We start from the raw sequence: 23,128 nt of genomic DNA on the forward strand, positions 1-23,128 counted from the left end.
CAGTGATCTAACTGTCAATCATTTAAAGATTATAGAACATAATGTATTTTCTACGGAGTCCTTTTGAAATTAAATTATGATTTTTTTTACATATTCTATCATAATATCCAAAATATAATTTCATATTTCATTTCTCACCCTTTCATTTCCATCTTTCTTTTCTCCTTGATTGTGGAACTCTTTTGGGGTTAGTAACTTCCCCCGCCAAGTTCTACAAATTAATCTTCTTTTTTTTTGCGGTCTTTTCTCTCTCTCTAGACTCTCTTCCCCCTCTCCAACTCTTTTCCTTCTTATTCTTCTTTTTCTCCATCTTTCCATCTCATCGATAGTTGAAAATAATCTCCCCCTCCCCATATATCTCTTTAATCCTCCCCCCCCCCTCTCCATCACTTTCCCCCCTTCTTCATCTCCATCTCATAAATAGTTGAAAATTATCTTCCCCCTCCTCTCTCTTCACATATATCTCTCTACTCCTTCCCCTCTCCATCTCTTTCTCTTCATTTTCACTCCATCTAATATGATCGTGGGAAATCTAGATTGATAGTAACACGAGACCATCCAAGATGGGAACTCAATCAGACAACACTTTCGCTTCCTATAGTGTCTAAAAAAAATCTGCTTTAATATTTCACCTCTGCACTGGCGTACAGATGGTATGTGTGTGTGTGGGGGGGGGGGCTTAGGGGGCCATGAACCTCTACCCCCCAAAAAAAATCACACCTTCCCACCCCCCCCCCCCAAACAAGGGGGTAGACAAAAAGGAAAGTGTACTGTGATATTATTTCCTGAATATTATATCAAAATCTATCACAGCATTACATTTTTGTATTAAAAAGCCAAGCAAAAAAAAAATGTTCACTCGCTTCGCTCACTCTTAGTTTTATTTTTATTTTTAGAAATGTTTTCCCATACGGCGTGTCTGGACCCCTAAAATATTTTTGCTCTTTACTCTACCGTGACTGCATGCACCTCTAAAATAAGACCAATCTACATTGGTTGTTCCACTGAATCCCAGAAACAATTATTCCTGTCTATTCTGAAATGTACATAGGTCCCAATTCCTTGTCCTGAATTGGCATTGTTGTCTGGCTCGCCATACCTCCATACCAGTAATTGATTATTCAAATACATTACTTTATCAAAGGTCAAGTCCACCTCACAAAAATGTTGGTTGGAATCAATAGAGAAAAATCAGACAGGCACAAAACTGAAAATTCCATCAAAATCGGATGTAAAATAAGAAAGTTGTGACATCTTAAAGTTTCGCTTGTACATGCACAATTAGTCAACACGCAAATGAGAGAGTCGATGATGTCCCTCACTCACTATTTCTTTTTTTTTATTGTTTGAATTATACAATATTGCAATTTTTACAGATTTGACAATAAGGACCAACTTGACTGATCCATAGAATGTTAGACAGTAGTAATTCCACATGTTCAGGGACAAAAATAAAACTTTGTTTCACAGGACAATGGGGAGAAAATTAGAATATTTCATATAATAAAATACAAAGAAAATAGTGAGTGATGTCATCAGTTCCCTCATTTGCATACCGACCGGGATGTACATATAACTATATTGTGAAGTTAAGCAAAACTATGTCATAACTTTCTTATTTTACATCCGATTTTGATGATTTTTTTAGCATTATGTTTGTTTGATTTTTCTCTATTTATTCAAATCAACATTTTTCGAATGTGGTCTTGTCCTTTAAAGGAATGGGAACATCGTTGAGACCTGAGTTAATAAACGAGCAAATTTTTTGTTTCTTCTTTTTATTTATTTTTCTTTCTTTCTCCCTATTTCTCTCCCCTCTATCCTGTTATTTTTTCTATAAATTTTATTTTAAAGCAAAACAAAAAAGGGCAGAATGTTTTTTTTTTGTCCAAAATCATAATTATCGAATTTGCAGACAGTATGAACTGAGGTGTAAAACTGACACCAAAAAATGGTGTCCTAGAGGACGATATATTGTCAAATTGACCACTGACAACTCGTCCGCTCACCACATGGTCTACCCTCATTTAGTCTAATGCCATTCCGTCCATCAAGATTTCGCCTACAAACCCTGATTTGGTCCAATTACCATATGGTCCGATCATATACGTATATAACCACCAGTTCGTCTACGACCATTTCGTCTCATAACCAGTTGGTCTTATATTCGTTTTATTTTCATTCACTTTGCCCAATTAACACGTAGTCTGATTTAGACCAAATGGTATATGGATTACTCGTAAATGGCTATTGGACCGACTTGTTATAACACGAAATGGTGAGTGGACGATGTGGATATTGGACGAACTAATGGTAGACCAAATAATATTAGACGAGTTGGCAATTGGACAAACTGGTATTGGACCAAATGAAAATAAACTTAGAGGACCACGTCTCCATTTGATCAAATTACGTCCTACAGATTAAACATACCTTAAAGGAGGGGCGGATGAACGATTTTTTGAAAGGGGGGGGGCACATTTTCCCGAGGAAAAATTTGAAAAGCAAAAAAAAAGGGGTTTCAACCAAAAATTAAGGGGATTTCGTCAACAAAATAGGTCTTCACCTCTGAGGGGGGTGGAACACTTCTGTTTTAACGGCATTTTTACAATATAAATTTTAATTGTGCCTATCTAGGGGGGGGGGGACGGGCCGGCTGTGCCCCCTGCATCCGCCAGTGCACCAAAGCGTGTAACAGTAACAACAAGGGTGTAATATGACAGCAAAGCTAGGCCTATATAGGTTTAAAATTCCACTGTCCATTAAACATCATAGGCCTACACTGTAAAAAAAATATTTGGTAAAATTTTAACCAGCACGAGGGTAATTATTGTGTCCAACCAATTTGTGGCAGTATTTTACCCAATGCGGGAAGCATATTGTCCTGTAAGGTTTCAAAACAAGCAGCAATTACTTAAGAACGGGAAAATTTTCACCACACTGGATAAATAGAAATGCCCAATACTGGTTGGTTGGACACTTAATTACCCTCATGGAGCATTTTTGCCCAATATTTTTTTAGAGTGTAGTAAAATGACTGGTAAATATGGTCTCCATGTACACCAGTATCATCACAGTTTTTGCTGTATATTGGAGCAAACAATTTCTTCTTTCGTAACCCTTGGAAAGGGATAGAATTTTTTGACGCCCTTGCTGCCCTCCCAGTGGCGAAACTCCGGGCGGGGGGGGGGGGCACGTGCCTCCGAAGAGACTGGAAAACAACTGATCAAAACAAAAACGGCGGAAGGATAGAAAGAGGGAGAAAGGAAGAGAAGCATAGTGTGGAAAGAAAAAAAGGAAAATAAAAATAATTTTCTTAATAATTATTCATTTGCTTATATCGGGCCTGTTGTGTTTAACGCTCCTTGCGCTCGCATCGACTTTCGTTGTCCCGTTCAAAAGGATCGAACGACGCTGAAAACACACCGTTTTCAAGTCAATATATGGCGCCTAACATTTTGAGCTAGTTCTTCGAGATTTCATCATTTTATTTAGTGACATTCGCATCTCTTTCATGATCTCTAAAAGTGCTCTTCTCCCTTTCATGGTTTGAATATTAAGTTTTCAGCACGCAGTTCTTAAGAATTTCTTTTAAAAAAAGTTTTTTTTTATCATAACCATTTGGTTGTCATGATGTAGACATGCATATGGGGGTGTACATGGGGATGGGGTCATTCTCGACAGGTCTTTGGACTTGCTTCTCTCCATCGTTCATATTGTTTTTTTCTTCGTAATCTAAACACACTAGACAGTGCTGTTTAACAATGTATTCTACGCATTCTACGGATGTAAATAAAATGAAATATTCTATTTAAGTAAATTTAACATGAACTTAGTTTCTCAAATCTTATAACTAAGTGTGGAAAACGTACGTAGAATTACGACCCTCTTTCGGGATATCCCCTTTCTAAGGGGGGGGGGGTGCACTCTTAGAAAAGGGGCTCATAGGGCGTTCTATAGTTTGCGTTTCCCTTATATTTAAAACCTATAAAGGTTCCCTAAAAGATTCTAAATTTACCTAATACAGCCACTTAGGAAGACTTTCAGGAGCCGATTGCACGAAAGGGTCTTTCCAAGGACCGTCTTTTGTGTCGCCCATCTTTTATGATACGCTATAGGCGGGGTGTTTCTGAAATTTATGATAAAGAATAAGATTCGTTAGTTTGCTCTTAAATCAAATTTTATACAATTTCATGATATATCACATCATTTTATAAACAAATATTTTGTTTAATTTAACTGACGAATGAAATATGTAGGTAGATGATTATTTAAAATTTCGTTTCACATGGCGCATCATAAAAGATGGGCGACACGAAAGACAGTCCTTCCAAAGACCCTTTCGTGCAATCGGCTCCCGGTACTTTACAAAACCATTTAAGGTCCTTAGACATGAAAATAACCTTTTTGGTAATCTGTTTCCTCGAGGGTTCCAATATGGGACAAAAGGGTTCTAATTCGCACCTTTATTAATGTGGTTTGATTACCCTTCTATTCATTCGTTCATTAAACATGTAGTTACATAACATTTCATTAAAATGTCAAATGTCCTAAACATCATCATTGCAATTCAGCATATCAAGATTATTAACTTTAAATTTAATAAAAAGTGTTATGGACTGCTGAAAAATGGGGGAAATAGTTCATTGAAAATATTTATATCCATAGCTTCAGACAGATTGGATTGATTACTTATGAGATCATAATTTCAATTCTCCCAAGTCTCAGAAGTCCAGCGATCATCGAGCTAGGCCACGCCCACCTTATAAACACGCGAATTCAACATCCAGCGAAGAGGCATTATACCACCGCTCCGCGGCTGAATTTACGTGTGAAGTGTATGGCGTAGCTCAGGAAGCTAGCTCTGTGCGATTTTGTCATCCATTTGAGGAGCCCCTGATGCCTAGCGAGCCGGCCAGAAGTGCTCGGTTGGAACGCTAATGTTCGTTAGGCCTGTGCAGGCCACACTGAATAGATTCATCAGATAGGTTCTACAGTTTGTGTAGTATCATCTTCTTTTCTAAAAAGCAGTCCGTCATCGTTTTTGTGCTCTTTCATCGCCATCAATGAATCGGTTGTCGAGGGGCTGAGCGTGTGCCGCACGGGGATTTTACCCGGGAAGTTTGGTCGAAATTGTCGTCGAGAACACCCCGAGCGGGTGCAATATACCGGTGGAAAATGTCATATTTTAGTTCTTCGCTAAGAAGTCTATGGAGGTGGTAAGTACGCCATTTCGATTTTGCATCAATATTGAAGGAATTTTCAACGTAATATGTGCCAATTTACACCAAAATACAGTTTTACTATTTCGGATTCGGGATCGATCGTAAACTAAACTAAACAGTGAACTAAAGAATTGTTGAAAATTTTTAGCCCGCGCGAGCCTGGTTTGAAAGTCACTTCCAATTGCCTGGGTTTTCAAATAAAAGTTTGTATTACTGAAATACCGAAGTCGTGATTTTATTGGAGAGTTTATTCGATGCCTGATACTAAGTTAATTGATGGTCATGTTGAAAAGTCTACTGATGTAGATGGGTAGATATTTTGGGGCATTGATATCTGCACAATTAAACTTAATTCTCAAGTGCAATTAGACTAGAGTAATGTATTGAGAAACTATAATATCATGCTTTAATACTTCAGTACTCAGTTCTCTATAATCTTAACTAAGAAATGGTTGAAGATTCTTAAAAAAGGAGATTTTGCAGGAAAATTTTTGATGGCAAATGAATGAATTCAGTACCAATATATTGCTTTTCTATCATGTTTTATTAAAGTGGAGCAAAAAGAATAAAAGTGCTATTATATTTTAACTTTTTGTCAACAGGTCGGTGTGTGTATTATTCCTCCTAGTTATAGTTCAGTCTAGTATAGCACAAGAGGTGAGTCCATTTTTCTTACATTTCAACCAGAAAATTTCCTTAAAATATTTCACCATATGCATGCTAATTTGATAAGGGAGATTTGACAAGAGTATATAGTAAACAGAAAGGGGTCTGAAAGTGGTCTGAACCTAGACTACATGTGCTAATAAGCCCCGCCTACATGTGGGATGTGAATATGCAAATATGTTAATCTAGGTCGTTGTCAAGAGGATGGGCAGAATTGACAGCTATCTCCAGGGAGGGGTATGAATTATTCAGTGGACAAAACTTTAGGAACGCCCACATACCAGCTGATTTCATGCAAAGGAGTGGCTCTATGATGGTATGTGTGATATATCTATGCTGAATGGTTTTATCCCAGAATCAGATTGATGTAGAATTTAGTATTGTAATTTTAGCAGATTGTTACTGTAATGAAAAAGGTTGGAATCTTAATTCATTTGTTTATTTTTATTTCATTGTAATTATTTATTTTTTTAATTTATTTTTTATCAATATTATTATTACTATTATTATTTTTTTCTTGGGGGGGGGGGGGTAAATTTGGCTATTTATGTATATATTTTTTACACATAGGCCTAATTCACATTTCATTTGTTTAATGATAATGGATAGGCTGCTGACATTAAATATGATTATTAAAGGTTTATATTTTCTATTTATTGAAATTCATGAATGATTTTATCTATCCTCCTTCCCCAAACCGTTCCTTTACTGTAGTTTATGGCCTATGTATATGCAATATTATTATAAATTTCACCATTGTTATGTAGGCTATATGTACATTGATGAATACAACTATATACATATTCCATAGTTTTGTTGATAGAGGGATCAGTAATCATCCTTTTCCCCTTTTCATTGATTTTGAAAGAAAAAAGAAAACAGAGACAGTAGTTGAAAGAAGAAAAAGAAGAGGAAGAAGCTAGTAGGAGTTGGCATTTACATTTAGCTCCTGGGGAAGTATGAGTTGATTTACATAATGAGAGCAGGAAATCCAATTTTATCCCAGTGGCACTGCCCCTTGTCTTTTTGATAATCTCAGTAGTTTATTTATACCAAAGTGCTCATGTCCTGTGATTAGCACACACATGAATGAAGATCAAGATTAAGGTCCTGATGGTAACATTTGCATTGAGATCATTGTGTGTGTGAATCAGAACCTTTGTTCTGAGTCACGTGAAAGAGGTCCAGTTTATTAACACAGCTTCCCCTTTGCAGGTGACTAGGGCATGTTTCATAAAACTAAAGGATTAATGAGAAATGCTACAGTTTGATGACAACTTTTCTCTTGTCCAGTCGAATTGCACCATTTCAGTAGCTTGTAACTTTTTTTTCTGAAAAAATGTCTTGGGACAGGTTATTGTCATAAGCAAAACATGTATAAGGGATTATTTGTTCCTGTGGATGGTGAACAAAAAAAAATCTGAAACATTTAACAGCATTTTAAGACTTTTAAAGCATGTTCTAGCTTCTTCCCAAGAGTTTACTGCATGCAAATTAAAAATCAAAACACTACCGAAACAAAATTAGCCGCTCTTAACAAAAAAAGAAGGAAATTTTAAATTCCCATATATCTGGGTCGTTTTAAACCAAATTTGTACTAGCAGCTAGCAGGGAAGAGGGAGTCCCTGTTGCATAGTTCAAACTAGTCCACTTAATTTTGGCATTTTTGGCATTTTGAGGGGTCAAATTTAGGGGTCAAATTTAGAGGTCAGAGACTAATCAAACAGAAATATCCACCTGTGCTATATGTTTAAGGAGGATTAAAGGATTTAGCAGCCTGTAAAAATTGTTGGTATACAGATTTTTCCACAATAGGTGGTTTCAGACCGCCTCGAAGTTCGTCAGTTCCAGGTATCCTCTGATTGGGAAATTTACCCCGATCAGAAAATACCAGGTATTTTGGCAATGTGAAAGCAAACTACGCATAATTTCCCCGAAAGAAAATACCTGCTAAATAGTGGGTTCTATGCGAAATTACGAGAACTTTCGCGGGGATTTTTCCAAGGTCGCAGGTATTTTGGCAATGTGAAAGCAATTTACGGGAAATTTAGCGTAGCGTGTCGTTGGGGGTGGGAGCTATGGGTGGCTGCCGGGCTAGTGATGTTTAATCTCGCCTTGCCTGCTTATCAGACCATACTGTGCATGCTCATAACTTCGGGAACTTATCTTGAAGGTTATGTTTCGGGGCGGTGTGAATGCATTAATAATTAATGGGTATTTGTTAGCCTAAAAAAGTTTTCGTAATTTAATAGGGATTCTTGTGATCGAGGCGGTTTGAAACCAACTGACTGCCTTTTATCCAAGTGGGGAATGATATTGCACATTTTGCTATGATCTTTACAATTGTTCTTTTCAGCCTTTTTTGTATTTAACCTTTTCCTTGCTTTTTGAAAATGTTGGAGTGATTTCTATCCTTTTCTTCTCCTGTTTCTTAGATTTTTATTTTCACACATTACCAGAGTACTAGACCTGTATTCTTGGTACGTAGGAAAGTATAGGCCTAGATGTGGTATCATGTTATCGTGTATAATGATCTACAATCTGTACAATGATCTAATGTCATGGATTGTTCATAAGAGTAAATAGTGCACATAATAGCCCCAATCAATTTCCTCTTTCCATTTCCTGTAGCATCAATCTGTCATGAACTTGTGCATTGATTTCAAAGTTTGAAAGGTTACATTGTATTTGTACATTGTATTTTTTTGTAAGTTTATTGGGTGTATGCAAGTTTAGTGCTAAAATATCCATGTCTCATTGAACATGGAGGCAGTTTCAATTTATCGCCTTACCATGGATGAAATTAAAGAAATGTTTAGGCCTTCACTTTTTAAACAACATGCTTCATTTAATGTAGGAACCTAATTTTGTCAAAAGAATCTTTGAACCATACATTCGGCAAAACCTGCCCTCTTGTGCTTTTCAAAGTGAAGAATTCTCAGTAAGATTTTAACAAAACAGCACCTACTCATTTTGGTGATCTGGGGAGCGTTTCATCAATATTTTCATCCAAAAAGTTGTCAGATCTGACATCTTTCCTTGATTCCGATTGGCTGAGAGGCACTGTTCCTATGGTAACTGTCGGATAAACTGGTACTTGTCGGATAAAATGTCCGACAAGTCCTTTCATGAAACGCCCCCCTGGTTTAAGAATCCCATCAGAACTTCATTTTTCAAAATTGTTGCAGATTTGTCAAATATAGGGGACCTTTAAGTTGGGGGGTATAATTGCTCAATGGAAGTTGAGTGTCGGGTCCCACCTGTCTTGCTAATTATCAAATGACTAACGGACCACTCACTAATTGGTCAGCTTAACGGGAGTCGCCTTTGAAAGCTGATTTGTCTTCAAGTGTGATGGGCGAGATCGAGAAGATGAATAAACATGAAAATGAACATAAGCAGTTGAGAACAGTTGCTCCTTCTGAAAAATCATCTCCTTTTTTTAACACCTGTTTCAGTCGGCTCTAAGTCATTGACTACCAACTTCTGTAACTCCTATTTGTTTTGTACAGGGAGAGTCTGGTTCCAGTGGCCAGAGGGTTAAAGTTTCAACTAAATGTCACATGAAACACTTTGCCAAAGGTGCGAGTTTGCACCGCATTTTAAGTCCATGGTGATCAACTTTTGCCTGGGAATAATGTCTCTCATGGTTAAAGGGCTGAAAATTTGGCATGAACAGATAAAGTAAAACAAACACAAAAAACTGACAATTTCAATGATTAAAAGTATTGGACAAGGAATAACAATGACATTTTGAATTTTGCCAATATTTTTTTGTGAAATAGTTCTATGCTTGTCTTCATAAATACACAATGATCAAGCCGATTATGTCAATATCCCCACTTGTTATTTTGTAGACATATATCAAATTATATTCAAATTCAAATTTTGTCCACCATGATTTAAAAATATTGGATTGACTACAGATTGAATTTTGATATAGACATTACAAGGATACCGCACCTAATGCATATTTGTGAGGAAATAACTTTTTTTATACAAATTATTGCTTTTTTTATTTAATTATTTGTTATCAGATTGTGATGAAACTTTCAGCAATTTGCTCCTTGAATTTTACTCCATTTATTTAGATAGACCTAGTTATTTTCAGCCCACAGTACCCCCTCTTAAAAACTGCAGTACCCCACCCCTACCATATGGGAATTGTAGGCCCCTACATGTAGGTCATACCTACCAGTACAAATTCATGTGACACATTTGAGGAAGAGATTAAGCAGATTAGTTGAGACAAATACATTGACACTGACATGAAGTAATGAATGGATCCCCAGATTTCTATTATAAGCTTAACAAGCAGTCCTATAGAACAATGAACAAACAAGGGATATAACATTTTGGGGATACAAAGGACTTTGTTAAAGTTTGTTAAGAGCATAATTTGAGCTGGATTATATGTGTCCTGTGAGAACTAAAAAGGTTAGGCTTACAACATGCTATGTTGTTATCAAAGGCCTATAAATTTGTTTATGAGATTGTCCAATTGATTCATCTATTTGATTTTGTGATTTTGCCTACAGCATGATATGTTGTTATCAAAGGCCTATAATTTTTTGTTAGATTGTCCAGTTGATTCATCTATTTGATTTTGTGATTATGCTGACAACATGCTATGTTGTTATCAAAGTCCTATAAATTTGTTTATGAGATTGTCCAATTGATTCATCTATTTGATTTTGTGATTTTGCCTACAGCATGATATGTTGTTATCAAAGGCCTATATTTTTTGTTAGATTGTCCAGTTGATTCATCTATTTGATTTTGTGGTCTAGGTCTATTCGTAAAGTAGAGTTTGTGATTATTTCATGCTTTTTAACAGATATTTGGTACTATGTGAATGCTCATCATGGAATTCTCATCATCATGGAATTGACAAGATTTTTTGTAAAATTTCTTATTTTGTTTGTTTATTTATTAAATCATTTATTCATTCATTCATTCATTCTTTCATTAATTCATTAATTCATTCATTTATTTATTTATTTATCTATTTATTCATTCATTCATTTATTTATTCATTTATTATTTATTTGCGCTTTCTTTAAAAGACAGGGTTGTCCCATTCAAGCCACATGGCCTGCTTTACAAGGGGGCCCTGTCAAAATGTACATAAATAATAAACATAGACATATACAGAAATAAAAACAGTGAATGAGAATAAAGACGACCGTTTCTTTGAAAAGAAATGCAGGTAAAAAAAAAGAAAAAAAGAAAGAATCTCTTGAAAGTAGAAAATCCTTTAAACAGGGTCCATGCTTTGAGTAAGAGCATGGAAGAAAATATTCATTTTCCCTTTAGGATATTCATTAGGTGGTTTCAAACCGCCTCGATCACAAGAATCCCCGTTAAATTGCGAGAACTTTATTAGGCTAAAAATACCCATTAATTTGTTCCTGCATTCACACCGCCCTGAACCATACCCTTCGGGATAAGTTCCTGAAGTTACGAGCATGCGCAGTATGGTCTGATAAACAGACAAGGCACGAGATTCAAAAGCACTAGCCCAGCAGTCACCCACAGCTCCCGCGCCCAATGACACGCTGGGCTAAAAGTTCCCGTAATTTGCTTTCACATCGCCAAAATACCTGCGACCTTGGAAAAATCCCCGCGAAAGTTCTCGTAATTTCGCCAAGTACCTACTATTTAGAGGGTATTTTCTTTCGGGGAAATTACGTGTAGTTTGCTTTCACATTACCAAAATACCTGGTATTATCTGATAGGGGTAAATTTCCCGATCAGAGAATACTTGGAACTGACGAACTTCGAGGCGGTCTGAAACCACCTATTTATTGCAGAGTGTAGACTGTGCTTCATGCTCTTGACGTTTGTCAACAAATGGGCAATTTCAGGACCACTGCCACTCACTCCTTCCCTGGTAAAAACAAAGAATTATTAAAAGACTAAATGTCCCCCTGCAGTTACAGACACCCACAAACCACAAACCACAAAGATCTCCTGGAAAGAAGGATAGTCTTCAGTGATCATTTCATTGTCCTCTAATGCTCTGGAGTCCTGATTTAACTTAAAGATCAAGTCCACCCCACGAAAAATGTTGTTTTGAATAAATACAGAAAAATCAAACCAGCATAACGCTGAAAATTTCATCAAAATCAGATGTAAAATAACAAAGTTATGACATTTTAAAGATTCGCTTATTTCTCACTAAACCTATATGCACTACTCAGTGATATGCAAATGAGAGAGTTGATGATGTCACTCACTATTTCTTTTGTTTCTTATAGTTTGAATTATACAACATTAATTTTTTTACAGATTTGACAACAAGAACCAACTTGACCGAACCATATGTTATTAAACAATGCTCATTCCACGTGTTCAGGGAGGAATTAATCACTGTTTCACTTGACAATGAGGAGGATTGAGGAATATTTTATATTTCATTACATGAAATACAAAAGAAAAAGTGAGTGGATGACGTTATCAGTCTACTCATTTGCTAGTGACCAGGATGTGCATATAATTGTTTTGTGAAATTTAGCAAAACTTTAAAATTTCATAACTTTCTCATTTTACATCTGATTTTGATGAATTTTTTAGTGTTAAGCTTGTTGGATCTTTCTCATTTTATTCAAAATAAACTTTGCGTTTGGATGGACTTGTCCTTTAAACTGTGGATTGAAAGGCAAAGTCCACCCCCCCTGGCCCCCCATCATGTAATCAAATAGGCCTAAATAAAGAAAAATCAAATATGCATTATGCTGAGAATTTTATCAAAACTGGATATAGAATAGGAAGGTTATGACATTTTAGTGGTTTATTAATTGAAATTTCACATTAGATTTTCAGATTTTGATTTTCAGTTTTTCGATGTTTGAATTTGAATGCTCAATGAAGGAAATCATAAGAGTTTTTTGTTTTTTCAAAGCATAACATCTATAGGCCCTTTCTTGAAACCTGTTGACTGCTTAGTACTACTGTACTATAAAGGCCTACTTCTTTATCACTGAAGAATACAGGGATGCATTGGTCTACACTCGTTGGTTAACCTACATTACATCCAACGTCTCTTGTGTATTCACCCGATAGCTACTCTGTATGTCTGGTGGTATGTTCCCATGCCAAACTTTCATTTCATAAACTAGAGCACAGATGCAGAAAGCCTTGAACATTCTCATGTCAAACATACTATGGCAACATCGCAGATGCGCATGAAATCACATTGAAAGTGCAGCCAACATTATTCACCCTCCCATTTCGGGGCCTGATCTAATCTCCATATATCCGCACATGGTGAACTTTGTCCTCACCTCCTCCAGGTAATAGAATCTGACATGGTGGAGGTCAGAGGTCGCATTCTTCTGTAAGAGCTCCATTAGGGCGTGTCCCCTGTCAGAAACCGGTGTCTGAGACTGGCTTGACAATCAGTGCATGGACCTTCTAGGGCATAAACCCTCCAAAATCTGAGATTGATGTGTAACAAGTGTGCAATAGATTTAGCAGGGAACTCAAGGAATTAGGCAAACTACCCTATGATATGTAATATTTTTTATCATTTCTTATCAAGATGACAGTTTATTCAACAGAAGACATTGGTCATGTCCAGTGTCCAGCTTTTCTATGGCCCTCAAAAATTAAGATTAAGTACTTACTAAAGTTCAAGGATCTTACCAAAATAACTTACCCTGAGGTAGGGATTTTGCCGACCTCAGGTTATTATATGAAAGAGTAATTTCCATGTTGTTCTACAAAGTACAAGAATGAAATTGTTCAAGCAAGATAGGATATGGGTAGGCCTTTAAATTTTATTGGCTGAATAAAATTCCCCGTCCACAATATTGCTATTCAAAAAAATATAATACAACAAGTTCTCAAAATTTTAGGCTTTTGAATGATTTTCTTGAATACACACAAATGACATCTTGCATGATTTTCACAAAGTCCGATAGGCTTTCACAGACATCTGTTCAAATCCAATGGTCCCATAATATCCAATAGTTGCTTTCAGACTGACTCGATCAACAAAATACCTGTATCTAGATACGTTTTTAATAGAACTTTTTCAGGCCTCAAAATACCAGATACCCTAATCATTGTCTGCTTTCACACCTATCCAAATAGGATACTTTTGAGATAGATTCTGGAGGTGTGAACATGCATGTTATGGTCTGAGCATGTCTGATAGTAGCTCTGTGGTCTGAGTAGCCGACAAGGCCCTTGATTCAAAATCGTCAGCTCCACAAGCTTGCAACCCAAGCACTGCAACGTGTCCGCAACTAACCTCAATGGGATTTGAAAGATCTCATTCAATGAGGCAAGAAAGTTAGATATATCCCTGCAAATTTTATACTTTTTTAGCAGGTATTCCCTTCCCTTCCAATCCGATGGGGTAATCATTTGATATAAGGCATTTTTCTATTGGTGACAGAGTGCTGTGCACACACTACTCTTTCCCGAATTTTCAAGTTAAATTGCTTTCTCGCTGGCACATATTTCTGATTTCTTCTGGATCCAGTAACTCAAACATAAGCGATTACCCCGGTAATCATACTCTTTATTTTCACATTTGATTGTACATTGTAGTCAATGCAATTAATAGTAAAATCTGTTCTACAATGATTGCTACGCTTTCCCAATCAGAGAATACCTGGTATTTTGGGTTTTTTTTAGTCAGTCTGAAAGCATCTATGGTGACAGTAGGCTATGAACAACTACGATTTTGAAACTCGAAATCATCGGCAGATTAGGTGGATAGTGCTCTAACCTTTCAATATTCTCATCGTACCCTCCCCCTCCTCCACAAGTATTTTTTCCTTTCAAAATTGAATTTATAATGTGAAAGCCGAATCAATTGGACAGTATTATCTTTGTGAACTGCTTATTAAAGGGGCACACTGGGCTGAAATTTTCACCAAAATCTGACTTCAAAAAATTGATTTAAAAAATTGTTGTGAAAATGTTAAATGTATATGCCAATCATAATGAATACCGTATTCATCAGATGGGCTAATGATGTCATGTTTCTACTTTCTTTCCTCTATGTTATTACATGAAATCATATATCATACATCATATGTGTATGATATGTCTCCCTTATAATGAAATAATTTGCAGCAATGACTATCCAATGCATTAAATCAATTGCCTATCTATTTTTCAAATCTTTGGTGGATTAAATTTGAATAAATATGATTTCATACGATAAAATACAAAAGAACAAACAAAAATGTGACAAATTTGTTTATTGAGAAGTCAGACATGATCTGTTTAATTGAAGTAATGCAAAGCTTTGAATTATCAGAATTTTGTTATTCCTTGTCTGATTTTGATCACATTTTCAGTGTTTTTTGGGGGGTGATTTTTTAAACATCTGTAACTTCAAATCACATTATTTTCACACTAGAGTACCCCTTTAAAGGAAAAAGGAACTCTTGGAATCTAGTTGAGCTGTGTAGAACAGAAAATTCAAATAAACAGATCAGAGAAAGACGAAAAAATGTGAGCATTAGATTGTTGAGATATCACTGATGTTATGGAGATCCTCTGATTGGCGATGCGACCAAGATTTATGAGGTCGCTATTGACAACTTCCCAATTACTTTTGTATTTCACTTAAATTGTCACTTTTATAATTTATATCAGGTTTTCCTTTTTATGATGGGACATGTTGAACAATTTTCACTATGACACCATTCTCTTTACCTTCATAAAACTAGTTTACTGGAAACAAGTTTCAAGTGTAGTAAGAACGGTCGAAGCGATCATGGAAGCAATCTTCCAAACCGGTTCAGAAAACCACCTCGCAATGTAGTTTTCAAGATCGCTTTGCCTCGTTAAACTGGTTCCAGCGTGAGGACACAACCGTTCTTCGGGAAGCGATCATCGCACATTTTGAGTGTGCTACTCCACACGACAGGTCTAGATTGCCTACACTGGGGTTTTGAATATCACACAAAACATATCATCCCACTGAGAGTTTTCCATAGCATTTTTATTCACAAAACTTTTCTCCAGAAATCCCACTGCTGCCACTATATTAATATTCATACAGTTAATCCCACTGCTTCCATCACATTTGAAATCGATACAACCAATCCCACTGCTGCCACCGCATTGAAATCGATACAATCATCCCACTGCTGCCACTCCTACCACCACATTGAAATCGATATAAATCAATGTGGCTGCTGCCACCGCATTGGGATTGATAATCAATCCCACTGCTGCTACCACATTGGTATGGGTACATCAATCCCACTGCTGCCACTGCATCGAAATTGATACAATCAATCCCACTGCTGCCACCGCATTGAAATCGATACAATCAATCACACTGCTGCCACCGCATTGAAATCGATACAATCAATCCCACTCCTACCACCACATTGAAATCGATACAATCAATCCTGCTGCTGCCTCGCATTGGGATTGATAATTAATCCCACTGCTGCTACCACATTGGAATGGGTACCACCAATTCCACTGCTACCACCACATTGAAATTGAAACGTCAGTCCCACTGCTGCCACCATATTGAAAATAAAATGCAGTCATGCCTCTTCTCATCATCATAAAACACATGTTCTATCAGAAATGTTTGAACATACATTTTCAGACTCTCAAGTTTCAAATTCAGTGAGTTGCTGTTATCTTCTGTTTGATTCATATGGTTATTGATATATCGTAATTGTCTGTTTTGTCCATCTTTATTCATGTCTGTATATGGATGTTTGCCCATGTAAGTTATTAGAACCTTTTCTTTCATAGTCAAGAAAAACCACAATCACGCAGTGTTGTTTTAACAGGAACTGAGCTGTTCCACAAGAGATATATAAATTAATTGTGGTTTAGAATAAACATTATATCCATTTTAGTTATTACGTTGAGCTTTAATTGTTTTTTTTTTGTTCTTGTATCTTCACAGAGACGATGTGATGAAACATGTAGACGGTGTAACTGCAAAGGAAGAAAAGGATCAAGGGTAAGTTGTTAGCCAAGTAAAGCAAATTTGTGTCCCCTGTTGTATTTTTTCTTTCAGTTCATGTATTTTAATCCGATCATTGCACCTCAGTGGTAACTGATATTATTTGTTCTTAATATGATAATGACATCTAGCACCCACAATAGTGTCATCTATTGCATTGAACATGCAGTAACACTAACAACAGATGTGTAGATACATGTAACTGCGTTGTTGCAGAACTATCATCAAGGAGAAATCATGTTCAGCTCCTCTGATTGGAAATGATTTATCTTCTTTTTCAATCGTGAGTGCTGCTTCAAGGTGCTGAAGATAAACTGAAGATCACGAGCAACAAGCAACATTGTTCAATTCTTATGAGGTTGTGAAAGGTGACCAAATAGAACGAAATGATTACTGCCAGATTAGTAATTTTGGAAATTGATGAATTTGTAAATTAATAATAATAATGATCTGCTTTTATATACCGCTTAATACATCGGAATGATGTCTCTATACTGTTACCCCGGTCATTGGATCCTGGCATGCCTGCATGCCGTGTATGCACTTTCTCCTCTCCCTGGGGAGCATTCCAACAAGAGTTCAAAGACCTAATTGCGAGGCATATTACATATGCTTTCGCATCCTACCGGGTACCCATTTATAACTCCTGGGTGGAGAGTGGCAAAGTGTGGATTAACGCCTTGCCAAAGGATGCTAGGCCATGGTGGGATTCGAATACAAGACCCTCTGATTGCAAGGGGAGAGTCAGAACAGCTAAGCCATGATGCTTCCACATACTCATGGGTTTATGATATCTGTCTCAAAAATGAGATTGTGCTTTTAGACGAGCACCATTTGCTTGTCTTTGTTGCATCCTTCTGTCTCACTACAAATCGTGGATATATGGACTGCTCAATATTGACAAATCAGTGGAAACCCACCCCCACCTGAAGAGTAAAGACCATTGCCAAAAAATAATTCCTTTTCATTCATAGGGTCTCCTTCACTAATCATCTGGTGATCAAGTTCATTCAGGAAAGTGGGCAGACGTCCAAGTTTAGAATCCATTCTCAAGACTTCTCTTAGGTGGGTGGTGGCAGATGAGTGGTAATAGGGTATCAGATTCACCTTTGACCAACAAAGTTCCCCCAAAATTTTGATGGCTTCAGTCCAAATGTCTAGAGAGCGTTGATTGTTTTGGAAGTGGTCTGCATATTTGCTCAATTTGTGGTTTGTCCAATTGAGGCAGACACTTAGCCAAGGCCAATTTCATGCTGGTTCTTAATTATTCATGAAAGAATCACTTGCAGATACTGCAAGTAGATGTTTTCTTTCACATAATAGAATCCTTGGATCGAGTTGAAATTAAATGTTGTAGTAGTTCTGTGGTTGGATGACACAAAAATTCAGAGATTGTTTTCAATCAAAGAGGAAGTCATTACATCACATATATATTTTTTGCAATTGGCCCACATTTGAACTGTGACTTGTGGTTGTGTCGGTCTCGACAGGAAGAGAGAGGAAGAAAAGGAGACTGGTTTGTTGCGACTGAGACCAGCAGCGGGGTTTGGCGACTGAGGTTGCAGCTGGTCTCACTAGTTATGGTCACTGTGGGAGTGTAATCAGGTGGTCACCTAGCATAGCTGGACCCTGACCCTGACCAACTCTGCCCTGTCTGGACTCCTGTACTCTCCTCAACTGACAAGTGCAATGGGAAGAGATACATCTTCTCTCAAATGTAAATTTTGTCAGGATGGATTTTAGAAACATTTGAGATTGCCGAACCTAAATATGAAGCTTTTAGTAACCCTACAAACAACAGAACTGATTGTAATATTAAACGTAGAACTATTAGTATGCATAGTCCTCTACAAAGATTGGATCTAGGGATTGTAACCTATTCCTCAGGTTTCTTTTATGCATATTATTCATTAGAAATTTACTTTAGAGGAGTAGGTATATGAAGTTTCATTATATTCTATTTCACTCATGCGTTGAGAATCAGGAGCTAGGCTGTCTTCTGAAGATGTGAAGTTCTTATTGTTTATTGAACAACTATGCTGTTAAAAGACAAACCATTAGAAAAAAATCAATCCCACTGCTGCCACCAAATTGAAATCAATAATTCAATCCTAGTGCTGCTTTTTCATTTGAATTTTTTCAAGAAATCTCACCAATGCAATAGAATTGATGAACCGAGTCTCACTGCTTCCACAACTTTTGAACTTCAACCATCAAACACTTTTTCCTTATCTTTTAACATTTCCCTGAATTTTTATATACATTTTATTTGAAAGATTATAGGTTATTGTGTGTTGGTGCTTTCTATACTTGTTTGCAATTAGGGCCTTGAAGAGAATTCTAATTTGACTGACTTATTGTTGGTTATTTAGTTTGGCAAGGAAGTTTCTAATGCCACTTGTCACAAGGAGAGTAAGAGAGAGCTGTTGAATTGTTAGTCAAAGAGGGACTATTGAGGTCATGGTGATCATAAAGAAGAATCTTTCTGTGAACTAAGCTGTATGAATTATGAGAATTGGTTTGTCTGGGCTGCATTTTGATTTTAGCCAGTCTGTAAAGTCATCTGGATTCTGAAATACTTTTGAAACAAATCAGACGTCATTCCAATTCACCTGAAGATGATCGACGATTCTGGTCTGATGCGGAAACCACAATTGACCACCAGCCCCATTCCATCGGAGTGTCACATCTGGTGGAAATATCATACATCACTGTCTTGTCTGCGTATTATAATCAAGATAAAATAACAGGTGTTAAATTGTTGTTTTGAACTTGATATCCCATTGGTTGTATAAGAGACAAAAAGGTCTCTGTTAGTCCAAGTCTGCTTTAGGAATCAAATCAGATCAGCATCTCCGACTGAAATTAGACAATATGTACAATGGGAGCAATTACTTAAGAGAAAAGGTTGATATGTCACACTGGACTTGGCTGAAACAACTTTAATATACAAGAATAATACTTAATAATAATAATAATAATAAATATTTATAACACTCTTTTCCCAAATGACCCAAAGCGCTCACAATTTCAATTAACATATTTATACAAACAAAAATCAGAATGATATATTATTATAATGAAGGCAATTGCCTAGAACAAGAGAGTTTTAAGGGACTTCTTAAAGGACTTGATTGTTGGGAATTGTCTTATTGCGAGAGGGAGCTTGTTCCATTCCATTCAGGATGCAATGGTGAATGTCTGTTTTCTTTTTGATGGATATGTTAATTTAAGTGGGTCTTCAGAGGATCTAATTCTTCTACCTGGGACATAAATTTCTAAACAATCAGACAAGTATTTTGGGGCTTGGTTATAGAGTGATTTGTATACAAGGAGTAGTAACTTAAAAATAATATGTTGTCTAATTGGGAGCCATTGTAAATTATATAACAGGGGTTCAGGAGGTGTGTCACGGCGGACTTCGAAAATAATACGGGCAGCCCCATTCTGGAGGTGCTGGAGACGATTGATGTGAGCCAATGGTATTGAAGGAAGAATATGCACTAGTCTATATTTGGTAGACACCAACAGTTCCCACCGTGCCAGGAAATTGTCTCAAATTTTGGGTTTAAGGTGCATTAAGGAAGAATCCTGGTATGTGACATGATGCTGAATGCTGATCAATGTATTAAAGGAGAATGAAACCATTGGAACAAGATAGCTTGTGTGAAAACAAAAAAATCAAAGAAACAGATCAACAAAAGTTTGAGAAAAATCGGACGAATAATGAGAAAGTTATGAGCATTTGAATATTGCGATCACTATTGCTATGGAGATAGCAAATTGGCAATGCGACAAAGATGTGTGATGTCACTTGTGAACAACTCTCCCCATTACTTTAGTACATATTTCATTTGAATTGCCTCTTTTATCACATCTATCCATAGATCATGTGTTCTTTCTACATGAGGGCATGTAATACATATTTTTTAAGAATACATCATGGATAAAGAGTTTGTATCATCATAAGAAAAAGCAAAAAGAGACATTTTGAGGGTATTTTAGAGTCCACCAAAGGGAAAGTTATTCATCAGTGACATCACACATCCTTGTCGCATTGCCAATGGGAGGATCTCCATAGCATTAGTGATTGCAATATTCAAATGCTCATAACTTTCTCATTATTTGTCCGATATTTCTCAAACTTTCTTTATTCTTATTCTTTGATTTTTCTGTTTCTACACACGCCTATTTGTTCCAAAGGTTTCATTCCCCTTTAAACTCAGCATTCTCCTCCCTGATTACTGATACTGACTTCACTTGGCACCATTGTTTTCTTCTTCATCTATCAAACACCTTAATACTTCTTAAATGCTCTTATTCATCTAAGCATTTAATACTTCTATTTATTCAAGCACTTCATACTTATATAGTAGTTGATTTTTTCTGATGATTCAGCCACAATCTGAATCCAAAGATGTCAGATTACTTGACCCAAGACCAGAAAGTTTGGTATCAAGTTGTGTGAACTCGACCTCCTTCTGTCAAAAGCAGAAACCAAGTCCGTTTATGATCTCTAAACCATTTTGTAAACACTCAACTGCCAGACCATATGGTCAGTTATTGTCTGATATCATGTCCTTTGAGGGAGCTGTATTTAGTACCCTGTTCGATCCAAATTTCAGAGAATTTCTAAGAACGTTTGATATGAACATTCCAACTGATGCAATCTTAGTAATCACAATTCAGAATAGTGGAAGGACAATTGAAGATAAAATTCAGTCTAGGACGAGCCTCGCTGTTAGAAACAAAGTTTATTCAAGATCATAATGACGTCATCATCTGCTTCGACTTGTACTTCATTTGTACTTTACTTAAACCACAGGGCTTGTGGCATACCAAAATTAAAATCTATTATTCCTTACGTTTTGCCGAACTTCAAAATAAAGTAATTTTACTTCTTGGAACTTACACATTAATGCAAAGTGCAATTTATTGAAAATTTTTGTTATATTTCATTGCATGGAGTGTGCTGGGCTTAAAGCGACCTTTCATTAACAAATCATGGGGAAATCAAGGCTAATTTCAGAACGTAGAAGGGATTCAAGTCTTTAATAATAATTATACTTGCTTATAGTTTACTCTGTCAGAAGTCTCTAAGCTCTCTACAGTATATGGAACCAATTGGTTTTACATTAATGTTTTTTTCTACTGAAAATACAAGTTATTCACTGCAACAACATAAAAAACATGCAAAACTGGGAATGGGTTTAAACAATTATCAGGGAATTTTTAAACTTCATCAGGGAAAAATCAGGGAATGTTGTTTTCTTGAAAAGCTGGGAACCCTGGGATGCAAACATAAAACAGTTGGAAATATTGCGTGACTTCTGCTTAAAAAAAGTACGATGGCCAGTTGATCTTTATAAAAAAACAGGAATGCATGAAAGTGACCTGTAATCCCATGTTCCTTGACAAAATATTGTGGTTCGAATATTGTAAAGACTAGCGGAAATCTATTTGTTATCATTCTATTGGGTACATGATCAAAATGTTGCATAAGGAATCAGTGATTTTATAGGTCTGTATTTGAACTTTTTTCAAAGTGGCTGTAGGACTGTATTCTTGGATGTTCAAAAGGAGGCTCTAAACTCATGAGTTAAAAGTGGAAGTTGACCTGATGATAAGTTGGGTTTAGTGAAAGGAGAAGCATTACAGAACATATTGGTGAACTTTTCATAAAAAATTCATATGCAAGCAGCAAGCACCTCTCCTAGATATGTGACAAAATTCCAGATAAATTCCAGTTTGTTTGTGGAACATGATAATGACATGACGATTCATAGAAAAGGGTTTGAAATGATGTGTCTCCACCCACCCCCATGCAAAATAATCACTTAATTATTTTGGAAGAAAATGGCATTTTATAAACTTGATATCACATGACATATAGAGGAGGTACTCATCTGTGATGTCACAAAATGAAAATTTCAAACGTCAGGACTACAATTTTTTTTACCAATTTTTATCAAACCTCCAATTTTTTTCTCTAATTTGCTTTTATTAAAACCACTATGTCATCAATGCCACGAGGGTGAACCTAGGATTCCATGACATTTGCTCTGGCGACAATTGCTCCGCTCTAAATTCCATACACTAAATCAAATACCCAACTTCAACCCTGGGTTTAAAGATAAATTCCAGTTTTGGTAATGATCTCAAAATGACTTTTTACAGAATCTAATATAATGACCACCCAAGTGTCTGTTTGTATGAATAAAAAGTATGTGCCAAAGGATTCTGGAAGAAATTGTGTAATTGCTGAGAAATGGGCAAA

The 23,128-nt window shown here is 36.4% G+C and overlaps 1 protein-coding gene across 1 annotated transcript in view; it reads left to right on the forward strand.

Annotated features, from left to right (window-relative positions):
• The first annotated feature begins 4,786 nt into the window (after nucleotides 1-4,786).
• The window catches only part of LOC121429798 (collagen alpha-5(IV) chain-like), a 94,049-nt gene continuing 75,707 nt past the window's right edge, over nucleotides 4,787-23,128 (forward strand). Inside the window, exons 1-3 of the mRNA XM_041627031.1 lie at nucleotides 4,787-5,219; nucleotides 5,828-5,882; nucleotides 16,792-16,848. Coding sequence (XP_041482965.1) covers nucleotides 5,179-5,219; nucleotides 5,828-5,882; nucleotides 16,792-16,848 — 153 coding nt within the window. The 5' untranslated portion in view covers nucleotides 4,787-5,178. The remainder of the gene's footprint in view (nucleotides 5,220-5,827; nucleotides 5,883-16,791; nucleotides 16,849-23,128) is intronic.

Source organism: Lytechinus variegatus, chromosome 16, assembly GCF_018143015.1.
Source record: "Lytechinus variegatus isolate NC3 chromosome 16, Lvar_3.0, whole genome shotgun sequence".
In the NCBI taxonomy this organism is placed as follows: Eukaryota; Metazoa; Echinodermata; class Echinoidea; order Temnopleuroida; family Toxopneustidae; genus Lytechinus; species Lytechinus variegatus.